Source organism: Callithrix jacchus, chromosome 14 (assembly GCF_049354715.1).
Source record: "Callithrix jacchus isolate 240 chromosome 14, calJac240_pri, whole genome shotgun sequence".
Classification (NCBI taxonomy): domain Eukaryota; kingdom Metazoa; phylum Chordata; class Mammalia; order Primates; family Cebidae; genus Callithrix; species Callithrix jacchus.
In genome coordinates, this window is record NC_133515.1 from 21,361,890 (window position 1) to 21,388,592 (window position 26,703).

Consider the following 26,703-nt stretch of genomic DNA (forward strand, 5'->3'; position numbering starts at 1 on the left):
CCTGAAGAGTATTTTCCAGCTGGGATTCATTCTCTTCGTCCCCTTCTGGTACACCTATCAAACGTAGGTTAGGTCTTTTCACATAGTCCCACATTTCTTGGAGACTTTGTTCATTCCTTTTTGCGCTTTTTTCTCTGATCTTGGTTTCTCGTTTTATTTCATTGAGTTGGTCTTCGACTTCAGATATTCTTTCTTCTGCTTGGTCAATTCGGCTATTGAAACTTGCGTTTGCTTCGCGAAGTTCTCGTATTGTGTTTTTCAGCTCCTTTAATTCATTCATATTCCTCTCTAAGGTATCCATTCTTGTTATCATTTCCTAGAATCTTTTTCAAATCTTTTTTCAAGGTTCTTAGTTTCTTTGCATTGATTTAATACATGATCTTTTAGCTCACAAAAGTTTCTCATTATCCATCTTCTGAAGTCTAATTCCGTCATTTCGTCACAGTCATTCTCCGTCCAGCTTTGTTCCCTTGCTGGTGAGGAATTTTGGTCCTTTCTAGGAGGCGATGTGTTCTGGTTTCGGGTGTTTTCCTCCTTTTTGCGCTGGTTTCTTCCCATCTTTGTGGATTTGTCCGCTGGTCATCTGCGTAGTTGCTGACTTTTCGTTTGGGTCTCTGAGTGGACACCCAGAATGTTGATGATGAAGTATTTCTGTTGCTTGGTTTTCCTTCTACCAGTCTAGCCCCTTCGCTGAACGACTGTTGAGGTCCGCTCCAGACCCTGCTTGTCTGGGGTGCACCTCTAGTAGCCGTGGCACAGCGAGGGATGCTACCAGTTTCTTTTTCTGCTCTCTTTGTCCCAGGATGATGCCTGCCTAATGACAGTCTTTTGGATATAGAGGGGTCAGGGAGCTGCTTGAGGAGACAGTTTGTACTTTATAGGGGTTTAATTGCTGAGCTGTGCACTCTGTTGTTCATTCAGGGCTGTTAGGCTGCTATGTTTGATTCTGCTGCAACACAGCTCATTAAGCAACCCTTTTTTTTTTTTCTCAAATGCTCTGTGTTGAGGGGTTTGGGCTTTATTTTTGGATGTCCGATCAGGTGTCCTGCCCAGCTCGAAGGCAGTCTAGCCACTGTTTGGCTGCCGAGGCTCCGCCCTGCTGTTGTGTGATTCGCGCTGTTCCTGCCGGCTCTGCTGTGGTCTCCGCCACGCCCTGCGGCGGAGTCTCTTCGTTGCAGCGTGTTGCCTCAGCAACGGCAGGCTGCGTCAGCAGTGGGCGTGTATCTCAGTTGGGGCGGGTTGCCTCGGCAACGGCTGGCTGCGTCAGCAGTGGGCGTGTATATCAGTTGGGGCAGGTTGCCTCCGTAGTGGTGGACGCCCCTCCCCCACAGAGCATCTCGGACCGTCTGCCCGGGATAGTTTGAAATCGCGGTTTTGTTCGTCCCACTGGGTATCCCAAACGATCTGTCCCTGCAATCCCCTGGGCTGGGCTACTGTGCAAGTCTCGTTCAGTCTCAAGTCCAGCCCTCTCAAGTCTCAGGTTGCCGGTTCAACAAGGCACCCGGACAAGCGCGCCCTGTGGGGATTGCTGGGTAGGGCCGGCCGCCGCCGCCCCGGCTGCCGGCTTCGCCAGGCAGACCTACTGCCTGGCGTCCCGTGTCTTTTTATACTTGGGAGTTTCCCCGTTCTGTGGGAAACAAAGATCAGTCTGGAAATGCAGCACTGACTCACCGTTTGCGAATTCAACGCGGGCTCCAATCCTGGGTTGTTCTCACAGCGCCATCTTGAGTCCCCTCCAGCAATACTGTTTTTGATGTAACCCTGATAGCAGTCAATAAAAGCAGAAATACACAAATATGTTGTGGCCTATGTTTTGAATTTCTGATCACTTACTCAATTTGGCCATTACTTGCTGGCACCTCATGGTTACAAGTATCAGCCAAGAGATGCGTCCACCTTCCTACTGTAGTATCTGAAAATCACCGTCTGTTTTATCCTCTGCCTGACCTTCTCTGACATTCTTGGGATCTACATTTTGATGGAAATATAATACTCTGGAAACCTAGGCACGATATGAATCAGCAACATGTATGTAGACTCTACTTTTGGACAGCAACACAGTTGGAAATGTACTAATCACAGTTGGAAAGGAATACAGATTCTATATCTGCTTCTTAGAGATCTGGATTCCACTAAAATGGATTCATGGATGTCAGGGCATTATGGGTGTGGTCTGATAACAAACATCTCCCTTTTCAGTGCCAAACCAACTTAGAAATGAAAACAAGTGGTCAGATCAATATCCATTATTCCTAGCAAAGCTGATTTAGAAAATATGGCTTGATGTTGACCAAAAAAGACTTCTAATATTTCCCCTGGTCTTGACTTTGGAACCTGAACAAAAAAAGTTCATCTGAAGAATAGTCACCCACCCAGTGTAGAGAAGGTCTTCACCTCTCTTCCACTTCTCCTGTTCAGAGTCCAGAGGCGAAAGAGACTAGATGTACTCATTGATCATTAAGTTTGCCTTACTGACAGGCAAATGTGGACCAATACATAAGATTTTCCATCCACCAAATAAGCTGCATCTTCTCCTGGCTCTGGGAATGAGCCAGATAAAGGTGAAGAGTTGGCAGTGTTTCTACTCAATACTTGTGAGGCGACAGAAGGTGTTGTCAATGGGTAGACAGAAATGGAATGAGGTGGGAAAGCTTTACTGATTACCAACTTCTTTTCTTTCATGTAGTATATGCTGAAGGTTGTTCCTAGAAGAATTGACTTCTGGAAAGATGATTCCTCTCACAATTGCCTGACCTTGAGTATTTTTATTTTTGTGTTAAAGAACTGATGTTGGTTTGTGTATGCTGAAATAATGGGGGCAAGCTCTGTATGAAAGAAAAAGTTTCCTTTCTTTTCTAGAGCCATCTGTTCAAGTTCTCTGAGTATCCCCATTCATGGAATAAGTGTCCACAACAAACTCCACAGACCTGTGTCTGGTCATTGGAGGTATATATCAGAGTGACACTTGGAAGCAGGGTATAAAGAGGAAATATGCATTTACCAAATGAAAAATTAAAATGTAAAAAAAATGTTTAAAAGGAAAAAACAGAATGAGAAGGCAGGTACTAGATTATATTTTTATCAACTGGGATAGACATTGAAGTTTTTGTCAAATTTTTATCTTTGTAGTGGAAGACTTTGACATGTAAGTTCTAAATTACACTTTTCTTTATAAGTAACCATGTAGCTTAATGAGATGGCTCCTGTGAGTAACTTAGGCCACCTATTGAAGGTTTACAAAATCCTTCCAAGGCATGTGAGCCAGTGCTCCTCAGCAAAGCAGTGACATACCTGCTTTTACCTGGTTTCCCCAACCTTATTAAAGAATTCCTGAACAATATAAAGAAAGTTCCCTCAGCAAGAGGTAACTCCCCAATCTCTTGGCCCAGGAGAGAATGTGGATTATAGAAAGACAGTGGGTCTGAGTGGAGTGTGAAATTATTTAGGTAATAAGAATATTTTCAGGCCAGGCACAGTGGCTCATGCCTGTAATCCTAGGCCAAGGCAGGCCAATCATATGAGGCCAGGAGTTTAAGACTACCCTGGCCAACATGGTGAAACTCCATCTCTACTAAAAATACAAAAATTAGCTAGGCATGGTGGCATGTGCCTGTACTCCCAGCTACTAGGGAGGCTGAGGCAGGAGAATCCCTTGAACCAGGGAGGTGGAGGTTGCAGTGAGCCTAGATTGTGCCACTGCACTCTAGCCTGGGCAACAAGAGTAAAACTCTTCCCCAACCCCCACCCAGAAAATAATTTCTTTTCCTTTTGGGCAAGGAAGCAAATTATAAAAGCAAAATTGAAATACAGAAGCAGGATGCTGCTATTGGTAAAGTTTAATGAAACAAAGTTTTAAAACACAGAAACAATAAAGAATATTAAGATTTAGAACAAAGTTTATGAAAAAGTTTAAAAAATACATTATTTTTCAGAATACATAAAGAATATTAAGATTTAGAACAAAGTTTATGAAAAAGTTTAAAAAATACATTATTTTTCAGAATACATAAAGAACTCTTACAAATCAACAACAAAAAAGATAATTAAAACATCATCAATGGAAATAGTCAAATGTCCAATAACCACATGAAAAGATGCTCAACATCATTCCGTATTAGGGAAAATGCAAATCAAAACTACAATGAGGTACCATGTCACATCACTAAAATGCCTATAATAAAAAATGAAAAAGAAATAATGAAAAGGACATGGAGACACTGGAACCTGCATACATTGCCGGTGGGAATATAAAATTGTACAGCTGCTTTGAATAACAGCCTGACAGTTCCTCAACATTAAACAGTTACTATTTCACTCAGAAATTCCACTCCTGAATATTTACCCAAAAGGAACATATGTCCACGTGAATGTTCTCGATAGCATTATTCAAATAGTTGAAACCTCAAAATCCAAATGTCCATCAACTGATAAATAAAATGGGGTTTTTGTCTGCCAAAGACTATTACTTGGGGGGGGGAAGATGAAATAAAGAATCCATACATACTATACAATATAGATGAGCCTTGAAAACATTATGCTAAGTGAAATGACCCAGACACAAAAGCCAAATAGTGTATAATTCCACTTATGTGGTGTACCTAACATAGGTATATTTGCAGAGACAGAAAGTAGAATAGAGGTAGCCAGGGGTGGGGAGAGGGATTACGAGGAATTATTATTTCATGGGTAGAATGCTTCTGTTTGGGATGATGAAAAAGTTCTGGAAATGGATAGTGGTGCTTGTTGCATAACATTGTAAAGTACTTAATGCCACCGAACTTTGCACTTAAAATTGTTAAAATGCAAGCTTTTGTATTGCGTCTTTCTTCAGAACTTTCAAAAAGAATTAACAAAGTCTAGGGATTTTTAAACAGAATACAAGATTTAAACTCCAAAATTCAAGAAAAAAAACTACATTTACAAATTTATCTTAATAAATATGAATTTAACCTCTTCTGAAAAGCAATTAACCTTATCACTGTATTAACTAAAAATAAAAACCATATGATTATGTATTAGATGTCGACAAAGCATTTGAGAAAATTGAACAACCATTTTTTAAATATAAAACCTAACACCATAAACACCCTAGAAGAAAATATAGGCAAAACCATTCAGGGCATAGGCATAGGCAAGGACTTCATGACTAAAACACCAAAAGCAACGGCAACAAAAGCCAAAATAGACAAATGGGATCGAATTAAACAAGAGTTTCTGCACAGCAAAAGAAACAATCATTCAAGTGAACCAGCAACCAACAGAATAGGCAAAAATTTTTGCAATCTACCCATCTGACAAAGGGCTAATAGAACTAAAAGAACTACAAAGAACTAAAGCAGATTTACAAGAAAACAAAAAACAAAAAACAAAAAAATCCATTCAAAAGTGGGCAAAGATATGAACAGACACTTTTCAAAAGAAGACATTTATGAAGCCAACATATGAAAAAATGCTCATCATCACTGGTCATTAGAGAAATGCAAATGAAAACCACATTGAGATATTATTTTATGCCAGTTAGAATGATAATCATTATAATATTAGGAGACAACAGATGCTGGAGAGGATGTGAAGAAATAGGAACAATTTTACACTGTTGATAGAAGTGTAAATTAGTTCAACCATTGTGGAAGACAGTGTGGCAATTCCTCAAGGACTTAGAAATAGAAATTCCATTTGACCCAGCAATCCTGTTACTGGGTATATACCCAAAGGATTATAAATTGTTCTATTATAAAGACACATGCACATGTTTGTTCATTGCAGCACTGTTTACAATAGCAAAAACCTGGAACAAACCTGAATGCTCACCAATGATAGACTGGAGAAAGAAAATGTGGCATATATACACCATGGAATACTATGCAGCCATAAAAAGGACAAGTTCATGTGCTTTGTAGGGACATGGATGAATCTGGAAACAATCATTCTCAGCAAACTGACACAAGAACAGAAAACCAAATGCCACCTGTTCTCACTCATAAGCAGGAGTTGAACAATGAGAACACATGGACACAGGGAGAAATGTAAAAAAATGTAAAGGTGCAGTATTAAATCATAACTGCCTAAAATTAGCTATAGTACATAATGTGCTACTGGAATAATTTTGAAAGCGCTTCCTGTTGCTATTGCAGTGAGCTCAGGCGTTATATCACTTAAAGTGCTGTGTGATGCTAATCTCCAGACGAACAATTTCTGTCTCCAGAAAACTGCATTTTGCAGTAAAAAGTGAATTCTCATGGTTCTCATGTATTGTCCATTGTTACCAGCACAATAATATGAACCTTGACACCATGGAAGGATCATACAATGGGCTATAGTGATGCTGGAAATAATGCAAAATATTTTCTCTTTCTTATGACTTTGTTAATAACATTTGTTTTCTCTAGCTTACTTTAACAGTGTAGAATTCATAAAACATAAAGATATGTGTTAATTGACTGTTTATGTGATGGGTAAGGTTTCTGGTCAACAGTAGGCTATGAGTAGTTACATTTTTTTGAAGTCAAAAATTATATGTGGATTATCAAGTGTGCAGAGGTGTCAGTGCCCCTAGTACCTGCATTAAAGATCAACTGTACTAAAGGGAACAACTAGAATAAACACTGTGAAACTGGATTAGAATTAAAATTATTGGTAAGAACCCATGGTGTTCAACATATTTTAATATAGAAATATAGATGAATGTATGCATGTATGTACATGTATTTATGTATACACATGTATTGCCCTGCTGTGTTCACAGGGGAAGCCTGTGAGCAATGAAAACCCCCGAAGCCATACACTCACCTATCATAATAAGCACCCAAGACCTTGGTTTTTAGGTATTATTTTCTCCCAAAAAGAAGTCAGCTTTTCTAAGAAAAATGACTAACTCCAGGCCTGAAGCATAGAAAATATAACCTTGGAGCATCTTGTACCAGAAAGTACAAAGTCAAGGAATAATGGAGACAGGCCACAAAGATGTGAAGTCAGCTTGAAATGGCTGCCATTGGCCAAATCTGGGAGCACCTGAGCACCACAATCACAAGACTTCTCCCTATTTGTTTGTTGGGTTTTTAAACAAAAATAATTTATTATACTTTACATTCTGGAGTACATGTGCAGAACATGCAGGTTTCTTACACAGGTATACACATGCCATGGTGGTTTGCTACACCCATTAACCCGTCATCTACATTAGGTATTTCTCCTAACTAACACTATTGCTCCCTATCCCCCTACCCCCCAATAGACCCCAGTGTATGATGTTCCCCTCTCTGCATCCTCATTGTTTAACTCCCACTTATGAGTGAGAACATGTGGTGTTTGGTTTTCTGTTCTTTCATTAGTTTGCTGAGAATGATAGTTTCCAGTTTCATCCACGTCTGTGCAAAGGACATGAACTCATCCTTTTTTATGGCTGCATAGTATCCCACGGTGTATATGTGCCACATATCCTTTATCCAGTCTATCATTGATGGGCATTTTGGTTGGTTCCAAGTCTTTGCTATTGTGAATAGTGCCACAATAAACATACATGTGCATGTGTCTTTATAGTAGAATGGCTTATAATCCTTTGGGTTATATCCCAGCAATGAGATACTAGTCAAATTGTATTTCTGGTTCTAGATCCTTGAGGAATCACCACACTGTCTTCCACAATGGTTGAACTAACTGACACTCCCACCAACAGTGTAGATTTTGTTTTAATAATTTGTCCATGCAGAAAAAAATGAAAGAATAAGAGAATCATTATCTGGAAATAATCATAATAATTCAAGTAATAATAATCAGTGAAATGCTACCCTAGTGGGTGAAATTCTGAGAAGCCAGATATTTACAAAGCTTCAAAGTATCTTCACAGGGTTAGTATGGTAAATAATAACTTTACCATGGACAAATGTGTCAGATTCTCCTTAACTAACTAATAAGAGTTAACATTGGCCAGTAATGGAACCATGTGACAGCATATGCCTCCAGACATGCTGCACTGGGAAGAACTCAGCCTCACTTGTGCAACATTCCTGCCCTAATGGCATAACCTAAATCTAAGTATGAGGAAACAGCATATGAACCCAAATTAGAGGAAATCTACAGAATAACTGGCTTATATTTTTCAAAACCATAATGCCATGAAAATCAAAGACAGACTAAGGAACTATATCAGATTTTAAAGAAACAGGACAATTGAGCACAACACATCATGGACTGGGAAAATCCACCCACTTGGATTTTCTGTGGCTCTAAAAGGTATTATGGAGAGAGTTGGTATCTCTAAATAAGGGCTGTAGATGATTAGATACTAATATTAACCAAATTTTAATTTCCTGATAAGTTGACTATACAGTTGTTTAAGATAAGTCTTTGTTTTAAGGAAATACAAACTAAAATGTTATAAGTAAAGAGGAATTGGGTCCCCAACTTACAAACAGTTCAGGAAAAAAGTTTATGTTATATACTTATATTTATATTTATTTAGAAAGAGAGAAAAAGAAAGAATAAAGCAAATGTAAGTAGTCAAATGTTAACATTTGGAAAACTGTACCCGAGAGTTCTTTGTACTACTCTGACATTTTCTGTAATTCTGGAATTATAAAAATAAAACGTATCTAAAAATAAAAATCAATTTTTAAAACTATTAACAAATTATAACCACATGGAATGAAATGAGCCATGAATCCATATTGATACAAGTAAACCAACAAATTGAAAGTTCAATGAAGAACAAATATATTCACATAGTCTCAAATTTCCTCCCCACAGAATACTAATTACAAGGTGAAAAAGTAACATAACAGAGAAACCCAGAAAATACCACTACTGGTGATCAAGGCTAACATCACCAGTAATAGGACAAATCAAAATTTTAGGTCACGTGATAGCATGCAACAAAATCAGAAGATACTCATCAAAAGCATATGATCTAAGTCTAATCATAAAGAAACATCACAGAAACCCAACTGAGGAAGCTTCTACATTACTGGACTTAATTCTTCAAAAGATTCCAGGTCATGAATGTTAACAAAAGAGTGAGTCACTGTTCTAGACTGAAAGAGTCTAAGAGACATGACAATTAAATGCAATCTATGGTTCTGAATGGAATTCTTTTGCTATGAAGAACATTATAAACAAGTAATAAAACTTAAAAAGAACCTGAGGATAACATGATTGAATATATTCATGTTATCTTTCTGATTATGAAAGTTGTATTGCAGTTATATAGAATTTCCTGACTTGTAGCAACACTCACTAAAGTAATCAGGGGTGATTTCGTAATGTCAGTAATTTATTCTCAAGTGGCCACAGGGGAAAAAGTTCTTTGTATTAAAACTTGAAACTTTTCTCTATTTTTTTTTTTTTTTTTGAGATGGAGTTTCACTCTTGTTGCCCAGGCTAGACTGCAGTGGTGCAATCTTGGCTCACTGCAACCTCCGCCTGCCAGATTCAAGTGATTCTCCTGCCTCAGCCTCCCAAGTAGCTGGGATAACAGGCATACACCACCATGCCTAGTTAATTTTTTGGTATTTAGTAGAGATGGTGTTTCACAATGTTGGTCAGGCTGGTCTTGAACTCCTGACCTCAGGTGATCCACCTGCCTCGGCCTCCCAAAGTGCTGGGATTACAGGTGTAAGCCACTGTGCCTGGCCCTTCTCTCTAATTTTAAGACTGTTTCCAAAAAGTTAATCGAAAATAAACAAACAAACAGAAATGGTGAACAGCCTTAGGCAAACCTTATTTTTTTTCCATTTACCATTCTATATAATTCAGTGTTGAAAATTAAAATTATATAACTTTGATGGCATGGTAATAATTGTAATACATCTAATATTGACAATGACCACAGTACCAGTGTATCAAAATGATATGTCTGTCTATATCTAAATCTAAATCTCTAAATATAGTGGTAAAATTTATAAAATACCAGTAAGTCATCAATTTATTCCACTAAAGCATTAATGACAACTTTGTCGTTTGGTTGTTTAAACAGCTGAAATGTGGGCAGTTTGAGTATGTAAAACTAAAAAATTCTGGTTTTCATTTGGAAGATTCACTGAAAAGTTAAAGAGGCCAAGGAACATAATTTAAAACACTATATAAATTGTCTTTTGACATACAAGATACAAAAATATTTTCATTTAATAAACATCTTTGCATGTCACACATTTAATGGGAAACAAAATATCATGCTAACAGCCTAGTAATACAATTTTATTATCTTTCAGATTTTTTTTGTTTGTTTGTCAGCACACATTCTTGTTTTGTTTTTGAGATGGAGTCACCCTGTTGCTCAGGCTGGAGTGCAGTGGCGTGATCTTAGCTCACTGAAACCTCTGCCTCCTGAGTTCAAGCAATTCTCCCACCTCGGCCTCTTGTGTAGCTGAGACTACAGGCATTCGACACCATGCCCAGCTAATTTTTGTATTTTTAGTAGTGACAGGGTTTCACAATATTGGCCAGGATGGTATTAAACTCCTGACCTCAAGTGATCCACCCACCTCTGCCTCCCAAAGTGCTGGGATTACAGGCATGAGCCACTGCACCCAGGCAGCACGTATTCTTGCTATGCTTTTAAAACTAGTTATTGATTTAGATTTTACTCATTAGCAGATTCTAGTCCTGAAGCTATAGAGCAGCAGTCCCCAACTTTTTTGGAGCAAGGGACCAGTTTTGTGGAAGACAATTTTTCCACAGATGGGGGTTTGGGGAATGGTTTCAGGATGATTGAAGCACATTACATTTATTGTGCACTTTATTTCCATTATGATTACATCGTAATACATAATGAAATAATTATAGAACTCATCATAATATAGAATCAGTGGGTGTCCTAAGCTTGTTTTCCTACAACTAGATGGTCTCATCTTGAGGAGATGGGAGACAATGATATATCATCAGGCATTAGAGTCTCATAAGGAGCATGCAACCTAGATCCCTTGAATGTGCAGTTCACGATAGGGTTTTGACACCTATGAGAATCTAATGCCTTCACTTATCCGATAGGAGACAGTGCTCAGGTGGTAATGTGAGCAAGGAGGAGTGACTGTAAATACAAATGAAGCCTCACTTGCTTGACTGCCACTCACCTTCTGCTGTGAGGCGTGGCACCCAACAGGTCTTGAACCCCTCTGTGGCCTGCAGGTTGGGGACTCCTGCAATAGAGGACCCAGATTTAAATTTAGAGGAAGATAGAATGAAAAAGAAAGAATTGTATTCTTTATCTAAATGATTTCATAGTTAGCTAAGATAAAGTCAGTAAAAGTTCAAAAATTTATCAGCATTAGTAAGAATGAAAAATATGCACAATATACAATTACTATTAAATATAATTTGCCCATAGTTGCACCCTGAATTCCTTATCATGGTAGTTAAGTATCAGAGCTTCTGGTTTTCTCACTCTTCATTCATGTATTTAGCAACCATGTGCTGAGGTACTAGGACAAGCAATGGAATTACAAGATGAAGATGATACAGTCCACCCCTCAACAACTGTACCCTATAATCTGAAAAAACAAACAGGCAATTCCCATAGAGAGCCATAGATACAATGACAGGCATTTATCAGAAGACACAGAAGGGATACTAGCCCAGGTTTGTGTCAATATTGTAGGCTTTTTGGTAGAGGTGATTCATAGGTTGATAACTGAAGGATAAAGAAAACATGTGGGATAAAGGGAAGAAGTAAATGCAAAGAGCTGGAGATGAGGATGATCACTGTGGAGCTCCATGTAGTCTAGTGTGGCTGGATGCTAGAACAAAGTGGCAGAGTATGGTGAGTGGTTAGCAAGGCACAAGTATACTCTTTCTTATGATTATGTTTTCACATTTTTCACTAAATGGATATAAGAAAAAATATTTAATGCAGTTTTTATTAACTAAGCAATGGAGAGGAATACAGTGCACTACCACAGTTTATTTCTGAAACCAATGATTTGAATTTAATTCATAAATTTTGGCAACATACCTTCATCTATTTCTGTAGTTTCGATTTCGTGCAACACCTGTTTCACCTGAAATAAATCAAATATTACTCATAATGTTTCAGCCAAACAAAAGACATTACCATGTAAACCCATTGTAAGTCAAGGAGCATCTGTACTGTAGATTGATCATTCCTAATCTAAAAATCTGAAATTCAAAATGCTCTAAAATCTGAAACTTTTTGAGCATAGACATGACACCACAACTGCAACATTCCACACCTTACCTCATGACAGGCTGCGGTGAAAACAGTAAAAACTGTTGCCTGCAAAAAATTACTGTAAAAATTGTAAAACATAAGTGAATTTCATGTTTAGGTTCAGGTACCATCCCCAAGATATTTCATTAGGTATATGCAAATACTCCAAAGTCAAAAAAATCTGCTTCTGGTCCCAAGCATTTTGGACAAGGGATATTCAGCCTGTCCTACTGGAAAAATGAAATTCCTTTTCAGTATGACAGAAATTAAGAGATTGGCTTACCGAAGTTGAACTTTGCATGATTTTCTGAAGCTGCTCAATTTGGTCGTCTTGCTTTTTAATTATACTTCTTCTGACGGAATTTTCTATTTCAAGCCTAAAATGTGCATTTAAAAATAATTACTCTCACACACAATGCTTTTAAAATCATGTGAATTCTAAACAAATTTCTGAAGGTATAACTACACAAATTCTTAGAGATTTTAAAAGTAGATGTTTGGGCAACTGTGTCATTTTTCTACCTAGGAATAATGTAGAAAAATGATGCATTTCAATATAGTTTACAAATGAAACTTTTCCTTGGCTTCACAAAGGCATAATTATTATCATAACTGATAACAATTCTCATACTACATTGCTCTTTTGCTTTATAAATACTCAAGTTATTTTGTGTTCAAACTGTACTTTTTTACGTCGCCTTGCATCTTCTCAGTACATCTTAAAGTTGCTGTAAGTTGATCCTGTATTTCCTGAAACTAAAACAAAGAATTAGAAACAAACCATTTACATTTGGAAATGACCTAAATGTCCATCAGTTGATGAATAAATCAACAAAATATATATAAAATATTGTTTTAGAATATCACAGTCTTTTTTATTTAAAAAAGGTCATAATCCAGGAAAAGTCATCTCATTACCTGTTTTTTTGTGACTAATTTTGCTGGAACACTGTTATACCCCTTCAATCCACATATTGTTTATGGCTACTTTTATGCTATAACTGCAGGGTTGAGTGATTTAAGAGGGATCTTATGGCTCACAAAGCCTGAAATAATACTACCTGGCCCTGTAGAGAAAAGATTACTGATCCATGCTCTAGGACTAAAACACAATATTCTTCTTGCTTCTGAATGATATTTTATCAGATAAATACTCAAACTTACAAATTGGTAAAATGTGGAAAGATAAAGAATTACCTCATGGTAAGCATTTATATTTTTGAATTCCAAACACTACCACAGCAACTATAATTTTAGTTTTTTGTATGTATGCATTTAGTTTTATTGTAGCAAAGCAACTTGCACATTTTTAATATTTAAAACTAAGCATCACCTTTCCTTTGTAGGAAAAGTTCAAGAAATTTTAAAAATAAGCAGGAACAAAATTAAAACAAAGTCCATTCCAAGTAAGATCTTACAGGATAGTATTGACTATCTGAGTAGCAGGACTCAACGCATCATTAAAATAGAAGTCATTAAAAAGCATCATCTTAAAGTGCAAGGTGTGCATTAAACATGCTAAAGGAGAAGCCGTGTTGTCTAAATGCCCACTTAAGCCACTCAAACATCTCAAACCCACCCTTTGCTGATCTTCTATAACCCCCTTTTTAGTTTAGTTTTTTTAATAAACAAGAGAAAATAGATACATGTTGGCAAATGTTAACTGTCCATGTTCATATAGAGACAGAGTGTACTCTCTGAGCCCAATACAAAGAGAGAGTAAGGATTTTCATCAAAATAAAAATTTATTCAGTAGAATGGCCTTTCTGTACAAAATTAACCTGCAATCTATGAAATAAGTATGCACAGGTTCTTTATTCATTCAGAAAACTAGAGATTATAAATAAGATAATTTTCTAAAACATTCCATTAGACATTATTCTCTGAATTAATCTGGCTTTTCTCATCATGGCAATAGAGAAACCACTAAAAACAGACTGTTAAACAGGAAAAAAAAAAAAACTTCTCTGAACTTATGTGAGAAAGGATGCATAATTCTCAACTTTCCTAAGGTTAAATATTTAGGGAAAAAATATATGTATAAAAGTGGCAGAATGAAAGCCAGAGATTAAGAAATAGGTGTATTATAAAGATAATAAAATTTTAATAAAATTAATAATAAGGAAAATACAAAAGAAAAGCATTCACTATAAAATTTTGATAAAATTACTTAGAATGAAAATACAAAAGAAAGCCGGCCACTAAAATTAGTACCCCAAAACTTTATATTAGTTAACCACCTACAGATTAACTGTTTTTGGCATGTGAAGTTTCATACATACTTGACTTCTCATCTGGCCTGCTTTCTTCTTTGAATCCTCCAGCTCACTTTCTAAATGGACGGAGCGACGCAATGATGCATCCATCAAAGTTTTTGATGTTGATTCTTTGTGTAGGGCATCAACCCGTTTTTGTTGAAGTTGTCTCACAAGTACCTGATAAGATGTTATTTTTGTTACTGGTTTTACAAATCACCTTTTATTGAACCATTAATAATATTTAAAGTATACACTTTGAAAAATATCACCACACAGACCGATTCACCTTCTTTTCCTCATATGTACACATTCCAGTTTATTACTGAATCCCATTAAGGGTACAGAAGGTGTTATCTTCCTATCAAACTAGTATTGTTACTGACACAACATATTCAGCTCACTAGTCATTCCTCCCCTGATGAAGTCGTAATGCTTAAAAACCTTCTGAAGTCTCAAAAATAAATGAGTATGTGGGTGAGACTGATGGTAGTAAATTACACATTGTGGAATGGTTTCCCTCTTTTGTTTTTTATTAGAAACTCAAATCAACCTCAGAGTTCCTCACATTAAATCATCTGCTTAAATCCTTCTAATAGATTTCTATCGCAGAACAAAAGTAAAATTCCAATGGCCTTAGATGATCTAAGTAACCTGCCCTCCACCTCCCGACCTGACCTCAGCTGCTATGTCTGACTACTCCATTCCTACTCTACATGAATCCTGCCACTCATTAGTCTGAAATCCTCCTTAGTCTGAAAATTGGGATCCAATGTCAAACTAATAAATCACAGATAGCTCTGCCTCTCTTTGTCCTAGACAAAATTACATCCAAATAATAGTAATTAAGCCTTGACATAAAAATTATAAGCAAATTTTTCATAAAAATAACAAAGTAAATTATAAATGCCATAGGAAGATTAAAGTAAATACAGTTTGGCTAAAATTTATCACATTTCCTCATACTATAAGTAAAGTTAGATGCTTTTAAAGGGTGGAATGATCATATCTATTTATAATTTGAGATTGAAATAGTTTCAGATTTAAGACAAATGGTCTCAGATTTAAGTCAAATTGACATGAAGAAAAACAAAACTGTAACAACTAAGATATTTTTAAAGCTACTGAAGAAAAATAATTATGACACAGGGAATACACTTCACTTCATCTGGAAAATCTGATATTAACTGTCAAAGTACCCCACTTAATTGAATCAATTTCAAAATACTATTTTAAGTATATGCATTTCCATATATCTGATTTATCATGGTCTTAAAATGTGGCAACATAAATACATTAAAATTATTATTTCAGCAGTATAAGACTACATTAATATTAGTCTATAATAACTTAAAATTTCATAAGTGACACACTGACTTTAATCAGAGGAAAGCATTTCTCAGTTCTAACTTTGATGTGCTGGAAACAAGGAATGTTTCTAAGCTGATATAGCAGATATATTTATCATATGTATCTTTTTTATATTCAACTAGATTCAACATTTAGCTGTAACCAAATATCACTTTAAATTTTACTTCAGGAAGTTTGAAAAATACTTATTTTTCTTGATACTCACTTCTCTTTCTGCTTTCTCTCTTTCATACTGACATTGCTTTTCTTTCAAATGATTGACTTCATTGATCAACCTCTTATTCTCTTCTTCTAGCAAAACAGAGCGCTTTCTGCACTCAGCTTGAACACTTTGTACTCTGGCATCACATTTGGCTTGAATATTAATTAATGTTTTTTCTTGATTGTCAGCTTTGTTGTGAGCATCATTCAGTTGCTTTTGAAGCAACATACTCTGTCTATGTAGTTGACATAATCTTTCCTGCTTTTCTATGCATTTTTCTACTTTATCTTGGCAATTTTTGTACTTTTTTTCAATGTCCTTCATTTGACACTGTGTTTGGTTTAGGTCTCTTTGCATGCATTCAAAAACCAAAGTCTTTTCTTTCAGAGCCTCTCTTGTGTAACAGAGTTCAGTTTCGAGGCCTTTGGACTTACTCTCGGCTTTAGAAAGTTGCTGAGAAAGAAACAGAACATGAGAATTCAAATTTTCCTGTAAATGACACCATTTATCTACTGTGCCCTGGAAAGCAAGCTCTTGGTCTCTTTCTGATGACTGACTTTGATCATGATCACATAGAACAGCATTCAGTCTACAACGGTATGATTCAATTTCTGTTTCCAGTCTTTGGTTGCTTTCCTTTTCCTTCTCCAGTTTGGAACGGAGCATTGTGTTCTCATCTGTCAGAGCAGTAAGCCGTCCACTAGAACAGGCCATCATTTTTGTTAATGTTTCCATATTCCATTTTAGAGTCTTTCTAAGGTCTTCATTCCTCCCTTTTATAATTTCAATGTCTTTTAAGTATTTCTTTTCCAGGTTTTGATTTTTAAGTGTGTCTATTTCCAGCTGAAGCCTGGCAATTTCATCTTGCATCAAGTGGTTTTCATGCAACAGGTCTTCTTCTTTTTCATGACTATCAGAAATCTAAGCAAAAGAAAGAAAACTTTTAACTAGTACCCAATAGGATAACATATTATGATTGCTTCTGAAATTAAATAATAACCTGTACATTTATGCAATGAGAGGGTTGTCATAACTGGATATCTACTGGAAAAAAAGTTGAGTCAAAACCTCAAACCTAATAGAGGTTTGAATTCCCCAAAGTTTAAAATTTTGAAGACAGTGAATCTATGAATGCAAAAAAGAAACTGCTAAATATTTTTTTTAATCTCAGAATTTAAAAAAGGCTTTTACTGAATTACAACAAAGCCCAAGGCATAAACGAGTAATAACTGAGACTATATTATAAAACTGGGTTTGTACTCTTACACCTAATCTATGCTTTTCCCTGGAGTAAGAGCGTCAGCTTGGCAGATATTTGGACAGATGAATAAAAATTTCCAAATTCTTTAAGTTCCTCTTTCCTAAAATACTGTATAGATATTCTACATTTCTAATATTGTTATGGTCAGTGTTAAGAATGACATTTACTGATAAATGATATATCTAGGCATTGTACTAAGCCCTTGTACATGCACAAGTCAATGAACTCATTTAGTTATAATTCTATAGTGAAAGTTTAAAAATATAAGCAAGCTGCAGGATTTTCCCCAGGTTTTCTGACTCTACTTCTACTGCTCTTCCACCAAATCAGTTACTTCTGTTAGGTAGATATACACATACAAAAATAGTCTTTTATTTCCAAACACCAAAAGTCAAGAAAATTAAATTTATTGAGCTCCTCTTAGAAAATCATGAGATTGTTTGCTATTATGATAACTTTTATTTCCTTTCCATAACATTTGAAACAGTAGTTAACATGAAATAGGGAAAGATATGCTGAACTATGTCATTAGGAACAACATTCTTACAATACCATTAAGTATATATTATTAAATATCATTGTTTTCAAAAGGTCTTTGAACTAAAATAAAATATTATGTCAAGATTTATTATAAATAATTGTAGTTATTAATCCCATGATTCATTTTTTAAGATAAAATAAAATTTTTGGTTTGTTTTAGGCCTAAATAATATATACTAAATATTAATATATATTAATAAAAGTAGAAACATGAAGTTTCACCAGACATTAATTTACCTGATTTGAATCATTCCCCACAGTCTCCAATTCCACCTCCAGAGATTTGATAGCCAGTTTAAGTTGTTTTATCTCTTTGGCGTCTATTGCATATTGCTCTTCTATTTTCTGTATCTTTTCCCCAACTTTTTCGTGCAACTTTTCAGAATTTCTTCCTTTCTCTTTTTCTTGTAGTATGGCATATCTGTAAATATACTTTTCTTAGAATTTATTTTATCAGTGAGGATTAAGCTCTCTGATTTTTTACCTTGCCCAATTCCTACCTAAGGGGTCCAGGGAGTCATGCTCTACAAACCATGGATTCTCATCAGATTGGTTTTATTTGACCCTGTACATTGTGACTTGCTTTTCAATCTGACTCTGGCATAACATTATGAGATAAGGAAAAAAAATTTTAATCAAAATATACTTCTTTGCCATGCCTTGAAATTGCCCTGCAAAGTCTCTTTTAGGAAAAAGCCACATTCTATAGGGAATCCCCTTATCTCTTTATTTTCTTTCCTTTCTTTGCAGATTCAGGAGATAATCAACAAAGAGCCAGGCACCCTTCTGGGTCCCATAAGAAACATTTTACAAATTCTGGATATCAGCCCTTTGTCAGATGGGTAGACTGCGAAAATTTTTTCCCATTCTGTTGGTTGCCGACCCACTCTAGTGACTGTTTCTTTTGCCGTGCAGAAGCTGTGGAGTTTCATTAGGTCCCATTTGTCTATTTTGGCTTTTGTTGCCAATGCTCTTGGTGTTTTGTTCATGAAGTCCTTGCCTACTCCTATGTCCTGGATAGTTTTGCCTAGATTTCCTTCTAGGGTTTTTATGGTGCCAGGTCTTATGTTTAAGTCTTTAATCCATCTGGAGTTAATTTTAGTGTAAGGTGTCAGGAAGGGGTCCAGTTTCTGCTTTCTGCACATGGATAGCCAGTTTTCCCAGCACCATTTGTTAAACATGGAATCCTTGCCCCATTGCTTGTTTTTGTCAGGTTTATCAAAGATTGTATAGTTGTATGTATGTTGTGTTGCCTCCGGTGCCTCTGTTTTGTTCCATTGGTCTATATCTCTGTTTTGGTTTACAGGAAAAAAACAAACAAGCCCATTCAAAAGTGGGCAAAGGATATGAACAGATACTTTACGAAAGAAGACATATATGAGGCCAACAATCATATGAAAAAATGCTCATCGTCACTGGTCATCAGAGAGATGCAAATCAAAACCACATTGAGATACCATCTCACGCCAGTTAGAATGGCGATCATTAAAAAATCTGGAGACAACAGATGCTGGAGAGGATGTGGAGAAAAAGGAGCACTTTTACACTGTTGGTGGGAGTGTAAATTAGTTCAACCATTGTGGAAGACAGTGTGGCGATTCCTCAAGGCCTTAGAAATAGAAATTCCATTTGACCCAGCAATCCCATTACTGGGTATATATCCAAAAGACTATAAATCGTTCTACTATAAGGACACATGTACACGAATGTTCATTGCAGCACTGTTTACAATAGCAAAGACCTGGAATCAACCCAAATGCCCATTGATAATAGACTGGATTGGAAAAATGTGGCACATATACACCATGGAATATTATGCAGCAATCAGAAATGTTGAGTTCGTGTCGTTTGTAGGGACATGGATGAATCTGGAAAACATCATCCTCAGCAAACTGACACAAGAACAGAAAATGAAACACCGCATATTCTCACTCATAGGTGGGTGATGAAAAATGAGAACACAGGGACACAGAAAGGGGAGTACTAAACACTGGGGTCTATAGGGGGGAAAAGGGGAGGGCCAGTGGGAGGGGGAGGTGGGGAGGGATAGCCTGGGGAGAAATGCCAAATGTGGGTGAAGGGGAGAAGAAAAGCAAAGCACACTGCCATGTGTGTACCTACGCAACTGTCTTGCATGCTCTGCTCATGTACCCCAAAACCTATAATCCAATAAAAAATTAAAAAAAAAAAAAAAAAAAAAAAGAAACATTTTACAACCTGCTTTCTCTCTTTCTGAAATCTGTTGAGAGATTCCTCTGCAAAATAAAACTTCCACGCAATCATTTATCTCAACCTGAACATTCCTTTCCATTAATCCCAGGTCTTCAAATAAACTCAACCAATCGTCAACCAGAAAATGTTTAAATTTACCTATAGCCTGGAGTCCCTGCTTTGAGTTGTCCCGTCTTTCTGAACCAAACCAATGTAAAAAATGTATAAAACTAAGTTGTGCCCCGACCACATTGGTCACATGTTCTTGGGACCTCCTGAGGACTGTGTCACGAGCCATGGTCACTCATATTTGGCTCAGAATAAATCTCTTCAAATATTTTACAGAGTTTGACTCTTTTTGTTGATACCAGAAAATAAAACATTCATATGTTGCTTTATTATCCTAATAAAGTTTCTATGTTCTTAAATATTATTTTTCTTTTTAGTTCTCAAGTTTTTAATTTCTCACCTCAATCTCATCCAAAGGACATGTTTAATTTGAAGTGTATTGATAAAAGAACATCCTGCTAACCTGTAAGTTTCTGTTACTAGTAACTCTAGCAAATATTATTAAAAAGGATGTTGAAAATTATTCAGTAAAGTTGCAAGATAAAAATTACCTTATTTTCACAGTAATTACTCCTCAATTAGAATGGATCATTTAGAGTTAACTAATTAAAATGAAGTTACTTTTTATAAATAAGTTGATACATTCACTAGAAAGAAATTTTCATCTTCATGAAACATTGCATAATTTACATTGTACGATAGCACTTTCAGATGTCTTTATGAAATATATATCGGCAGATTGCTGTAATCCAAGACTAGATTAAGAATCTAATATGTTACCCTACACTTTTTAAGATTTTTTTGGGTAACACTTTCAACCTGTCCTGTTGATTAGTATATAGTTTAGAAACAATTTTAAAACCTGTTTTAAAACAACACAAGATCTAATATTTAATTAAGCAATAAAGAATGATATGTGTCTTCAGCATAGAACCTTGAATTAATTTTATCTATGTAGCAGAGAGACGATGAATAAGCTAATCAGTAATCACTTTCCATTTTACTTTTTATTCCCTGCATATTAAGAATAAAATGATAATTTTTGTTTGTTTATTTTTTGAGAGGGAGTCTGCAATGGCACAATCTTGGCTCACTGAAACCTCCACCTCCTGGATTCATGCGATTTTCCTGCCTCAGTCTCCCGAGTAGCTCAGATTACAGGCGAACACCACCACACCCAGCTAACTTTTTGTATTTTTAGTAGAGATGGGGTTTCACTATGTTGGCCAGACTGATCTCAGACTCCTGACCTTGTGATACACCTGCCTCAGCCTCCAAAAGTGTTGGGATTACAGGCATGAAACACCACACCTGGCCAGTAATTTTTTAAATAATTGTTCTGGGAAGAGAAAAATACCTATTTCATACTCTGTTGATTGAATTATAAATTAATATAAACATTCTTAAGAACAATTTAGAAACATTGATCAAAGATCTTTTTTTAAAAGTTTCTATGCTTTAACCAGAATAATTTGCCCAAAGTAAATAATTAGAAATGTAGAAAACTATGTATATGTAAAAAATGTTCTTTGCAGCATTAATACAAAAACTTTTTAAAACCTAAAATTCAATTTGTCAATTAAATAATGAAATTTCCATAGGGTAAAATTCTATACACTCATTAAAACTACAATTTAAAAGAATATGCATTTAGTTATTAGGGAAGTATTCACAATTAAGAACTTGTGATATTGTATTGAAGAATTTCGCACTCCACAAGATTAAGAAGCTTTTTTCCCTGTTAAATCCTAGAAAGAAAATCCACAGTTACAAAAATTCTCCTTATACATCCTTAGTAGTAAATAAATAATTCAAACATTTCTTAAAAACTAGAATGTCATACCTCAAACTGCAGAGTGCTTTTTCCCATTCAGGTTTTTCATGCTCTAACTGTGATATTATTTCTTTTTCTTCAGATAGTCTCTTTTGTAGCACACTAATCTTATTTTTCATTTTTTGAATTTTTCTAGTGAGTCGTTCACAGTGATTATCTATTGATCTTTCACGTAAATAAATTGCATTTTTAATTTTTGATAGGTGAACACAATCTGTAAACAGGAAAAAACAAAGTAGAGATAAAATACATGAGTAGATTTTTTTAATATAAAGGACTGTGCATTTTAACAAGCATTGATTCATATACTGAACAGATATGTACATGTTGAATACCTACAAGGTGGAAGACATTATAGTAAGCTCTGCAGATAAGACAACACCTCTGCTCTTGTTTTAGCTTAAAGTATAGTGAAGAACCAAGATAAAAGGTGACAATTATAAACTCAGGTACTGTGAAAAAGAAAAAATACATAGTTTTATGATTGCATAAGATAATTTGATCTACACTTCACCTGAGAAAGAGGTGTACAATGTAAAGATTTCCCTGAGGAAGAGGTGGCTACACTGAGAAATGAAGGTTGAGAAGGAAATAGGCAAAGAGGAAAGCAAAGCATTCCGGCCAGTTTGCAGCATGTGATGAAGCTCTGTTGCAATCTGCTACTAGCCCAAATAAAACTCAAGACAGTAAGTGAAGGCATGGAAGCTATTTAAAAAAAAAAACCATATATGTAGAGATGCAAATTACATTTTCAGAAGTAAAAACTACAGTGGATGGAAATAAAGACAAATTAGGGATGACAAAAGAAAAGATTCCTAAATTTGACATGATAAACTGTGAGAAAGTTTCAAGCAGCTAATATAGATAACTCCCCAAATAAAAAAAAGAGAGACAGAAAAAAAAGTTAAAGAAAAAATGGACAAAAATGTTCTAACCTTAATACAAACCATAATCCCACAGATTCAGGAAAGAAGTGTCTGGGACAGAAAAAAATGAAAGTGTATCATTGTCATCTTTTATACCATCTGTGATGTATACTTGAAGGGGGACTGTGATAAGTTAAAATTATATAGTAAAAATCCTAAAGTAAACATTAAGATAGAAAAACAGTTATCTCTAATAAACCCAAAAATATATAAAATTGAATCATAAAATATAGCCGACTGATCTAAAAGAAAGGAGAAAAAGAAGGAGAACAAATAACAGCAGGGACTAATAGCAATCAAACAGCATGATGACAGAAAAACATAACTATATCAATAATCACATTATAATGACTCTTGTCTAAAAACCTCAACTCAAATGCAGACTGTCAGACTCAGTAAGAAAACAAGACCCGAGGTGCGCCGGCCGGGCCTGGGTTGTGAGAGGAGCTGAGGGTGCCTGCGCTGAAGTAGCTAGGGGCTTGTGTAAGTGGAAGGTCCTGCAGGCGGGACATTCAGGGTTTGGAATCAGATGATATTTGGAGCACACATTTACGCTTCTAAGCAAACTGCCTTTGAGGTCCAGCTCTGGTGACTTTGGAGTGTGTCGAACTCTGTATTTCAAACACAGGCAGTGTGTTACAGTTCACAGATGTGACCGAGCCCAGTCCAGTCGCACCAACTGGAGGAAACCTGAGCAGGCTGTGGCTCCAGGGCACGTCCAGGGAACGAGTCTCACGTGTGCCTGCTTGGTTTCCTAGGAAGACCTGGAGGCGCTCATAGCCCATTTCCAGACACTGGATGCCAAGAAGACTCAGATTGTGGAAAGTCCGTGCTCCCCGCCCTCACCAAGGTTAAATGCCTCCCTCTCGGCTCATCCTGGGAAAGATGAATTAATCCTTTTCAGAGGTGAATATTTCAACAGCCAAAAAACTTTTTTGTATAATGAGCTCTATGTCTACAATATCAGAAAGGACACCTGGACCAAAGTCAACATCCCCAGTCCACCTCCGAGCCGCTGTGCCCACCAGGTGGTGATGGTGCCTCAAGGTGGCAGACAGCTGTGGGTCTTTGGAGGGGAGTTTGCCTCTCCCAACGGAGAGCAGTTCTACCACTACAAGGATCTCTGCATTTGGCCACCAACACCTGGGAACAAGTCAAATCAACAGGGGGTCCTTCGGGTCGGAGTGGACATCGGATGGTGGCCTGGAAAAGGCAGTTGATCCTTTTTGGTGGCTTCCATGAAAGTACATGGGATTACATCTATTGCAACGACGGGTATGCCTTTAACCTGGACACCTTCACATGGAGCGAGCTGTCCCCGGCTGGGACAGATCAGGCTGCCAGATATTCGTCACTCCTCAAGGCAGCATTGTCCTCTACAGGGGCTACTTGAAACAGAGAGTCAAGAAGGACGTGGACAAAGGCACGCGGCACTCAGACATGTTCCTGCTGAAGCCAGAGGGCGGAAGAGAAGACAAGTGGGTGTGGACTCGGATTAACCGTTCGGGGGTCAAGCCCACTCCACGGTCTGGCTTTTCTGTGGCCATGGCCCCCAATCACCAGACCCTGTTCTCCCGGGGTGTCTGTGATGAGGAAGAGGAGGAGAACCTAGAGGGAGAGGTCTTCAACTATCTGTACTCCTATGAGGCCACCAGGAACCGGTGGTTTGCGGGACAGCTGAAGGGACCCAAATCCAAGAAGAAAAAATGCAGGCGGGGCAGAAAAGAGGAGCCCGAAGGTGGCAGCCAGCAGGCGTGTGGGAGAGCCAGTGCCCAAGGGCCCGTGGACGTAGTCAAGAAGGTGGTGGTTGAGGATGGGACCATGGTCACCATTAAGCAGGTGCTGGCTGCCCCAGGCTCGGTGGGGCAGGCCCAGTCTGAGGATGAAGACAGCTCTGAGGGGGCCAGCAGCCCTGTGCCCGGGCCATGTCCACGCTCCAATGCCATGCTGGCCGTGAAGCACAGGGTGCTCTACATCTACGTGGGCATGTTTGAGGCCGGCGACCGCCAAGTCACCCTCAGCGACCTGCACTGCCTGGACCTGCACAGGATGGAGGCGTGGAAAGCCTTGGTGGAGATGGACCCAGAAACTCAAGAGTGGCTCTAGGAGACGGACTCGGAAGAGGACAGTGAGGAGGAGGTCAAGGGCACCGAGGGTGGATATGAGGACGAGGACAGTGCAGAGGAGAGCAGCGCGGAGGACTGAGAGCCCCTGCCGGGGTGCCTGGAGAGTGCTGTGCCACCGTCCACTCAGGACCCAGCCGTGTTGGGTGACGCTGTCAGCAGCCCGAGCCCTGACGAACAGGGCGAGAAGTGCTGAAGCGGGTCAGGCCGGGGTATAAACGTGCTCCCATGAGTTATTCTCTGATGCCGTGCTGGGCTGTAAGTTAGACCCAGTGCAGTGCAGGTGGATTCCCTCAGCAGCCTGTGTGTTGTGTAAAATAAAGTAGACTTGAAATGAGAAAAAAAAAAAAAAGAAAGCAAGACCCAACTACATGCTGCCAATAAGAAATGCACTTTAAATGTAAAGACACAAATTAGTTAGAAGGTTGGAAAAAGATACATGTTAACACTTGCCAGAGGCAGCTGAGCGGGAGTGGCTGTATTAATAGCAAAGTAGATTTCACAGAAAAAAAAAAAAAAAATCCAGCAATAAATAACAAAAGGTCACCTCACAATAGTAAAAGGATCAGTTAATGAGGAAAACCTAACAATCCTAAGTGTTTAGGCCCCTAAAAACAAGCCAGCTTCAAAATATATGAGGCCAAAGTGGATAGAACTACAAAAAGAAATAGACAATTTCTAAGTAATCTGAGGTTTCAATACCCTTTACTCACTAAGTGGTAGAACAAGAAGGCAGAAAATCAGCAAAAATAAACAGACTTGAACTCTATGCTTTTCAAGTACCAATGGAGCACTTACCAAATAGACTATATTTTAGGCCATGCCATAATTCTCGGTTAAAGGACTGAGTCAGAAGGACTGAAGTCATACAAAGTATATGCCCTGACCACAAATCAACCAGATTAAAGACCAATAAGAAAAATAACTCAAATATTTGAAACTAAGTATAATAAAAAGATAATACATCATAAACAAATGAGGTTTATCCTAGAAATGCAGGGTTGGCTTAAGATCAAAACATCATAATTATTTACCATATAACAAAGTAAAAGTAAAGGCCCATAGGATCACTCCAACTGATAGAGGCATCTGATAAAATTCACTCTCAATGATTTAAAGCAGAAAATAATCCTGGGTCAAAGAGGTAATGAAAAGAGAAATTAGAAAATATTCTGAACTGAATAAAAACGAAAATACAATGTGTCAGAATTCGTGGAATGCAGCTACAACTGTACTTGAATACAAATTTTAGCACTGCTGAATGTCTATATTAGAAGAGTCTCAAATCAATGACCCTGACTTCTACCTTAAGCAACTAGATAAAAGAAGAGCGAATTAAACCCAAAGCAAGCAGAGAAAAGGAAATAATAAACATCTGCTAAGGTCTGAATGTTTGTGTTCCCCAAAATTTATATCCTGAAAGCCAATTACAGATGGGATGGTATTAGAAGGTGGGATTTTTATACGTAGTTAGGTCATGAGAGCCAAGCCCTCATGAATGGGATTAGTGCTCTTATACAGCAGACCCCAGTGCTCCTTCACTCCTTCTGCCAAGTGAAGACAGAGAGAAAAAGAATGCATCTGTGAACCAGGATGTGGTCCCTAGCCATACACCAAATCCAACGCATCTTGATCTTGGACTTTACAGACCCCACAACTGCGAGAAATCAACTTCCATTGTTTGACTCAATCTATGGTATTATGTTATACTGTTGGCTTCAGAAGAAACAATAGATCCAGATGGATTAAAG

The 26,703-nt window shown here is 37.3% G+C and overlaps 1 protein-coding gene and 1 pseudogene across 2 annotated transcripts in view; one reads left to right on the top strand and one right to left on the bottom strand.

The window, feature by feature from the left end:
• The window catches only part of LOC100393583 (uncharacterized), a 227,223-nt gene that overhangs the window by 34,112 nt on the left and 166,408 nt on the right, over positions 1 to 26,703 (bottom strand). For both annotated transcript variants that reach the window (XM_078348925.1, XM_078348926.1), the window contains 8 exons: positions 21,913 to 22,117; positions 18,027 to 18,210; positions 15,992 to 16,909; positions 14,443 to 14,595; positions 12,846 to 12,916; positions 12,444 to 12,537; positions 11,945 to 11,990; positions 11,067 to 11,132 (listed from right to left, as the gene is read on the bottom strand). In XM_078348925.1, coding sequence (XP_078205051.1) covers positions 11,067 to 11,132; positions 11,945 to 11,990; positions 12,444 to 12,537; positions 12,846 to 12,916; positions 14,443 to 14,595; positions 15,992 to 16,909; positions 18,027 to 18,210; positions 21,913 to 22,117 — 1,737 coding nt within the window. The remainder of the gene's footprint in view (positions 1 to 11,066; positions 11,133 to 11,944; positions 11,991 to 12,443; positions 12,538 to 12,845; positions 12,917 to 14,442; positions 14,596 to 15,991; positions 16,910 to 18,026; positions 18,211 to 21,912; positions 22,118 to 26,703) is intronic.
• On the top strand, positions 23,904 to 25,174 carry LOC103787826 (kelch domain-containing protein 4 pseudogene; annotated as a pseudogene).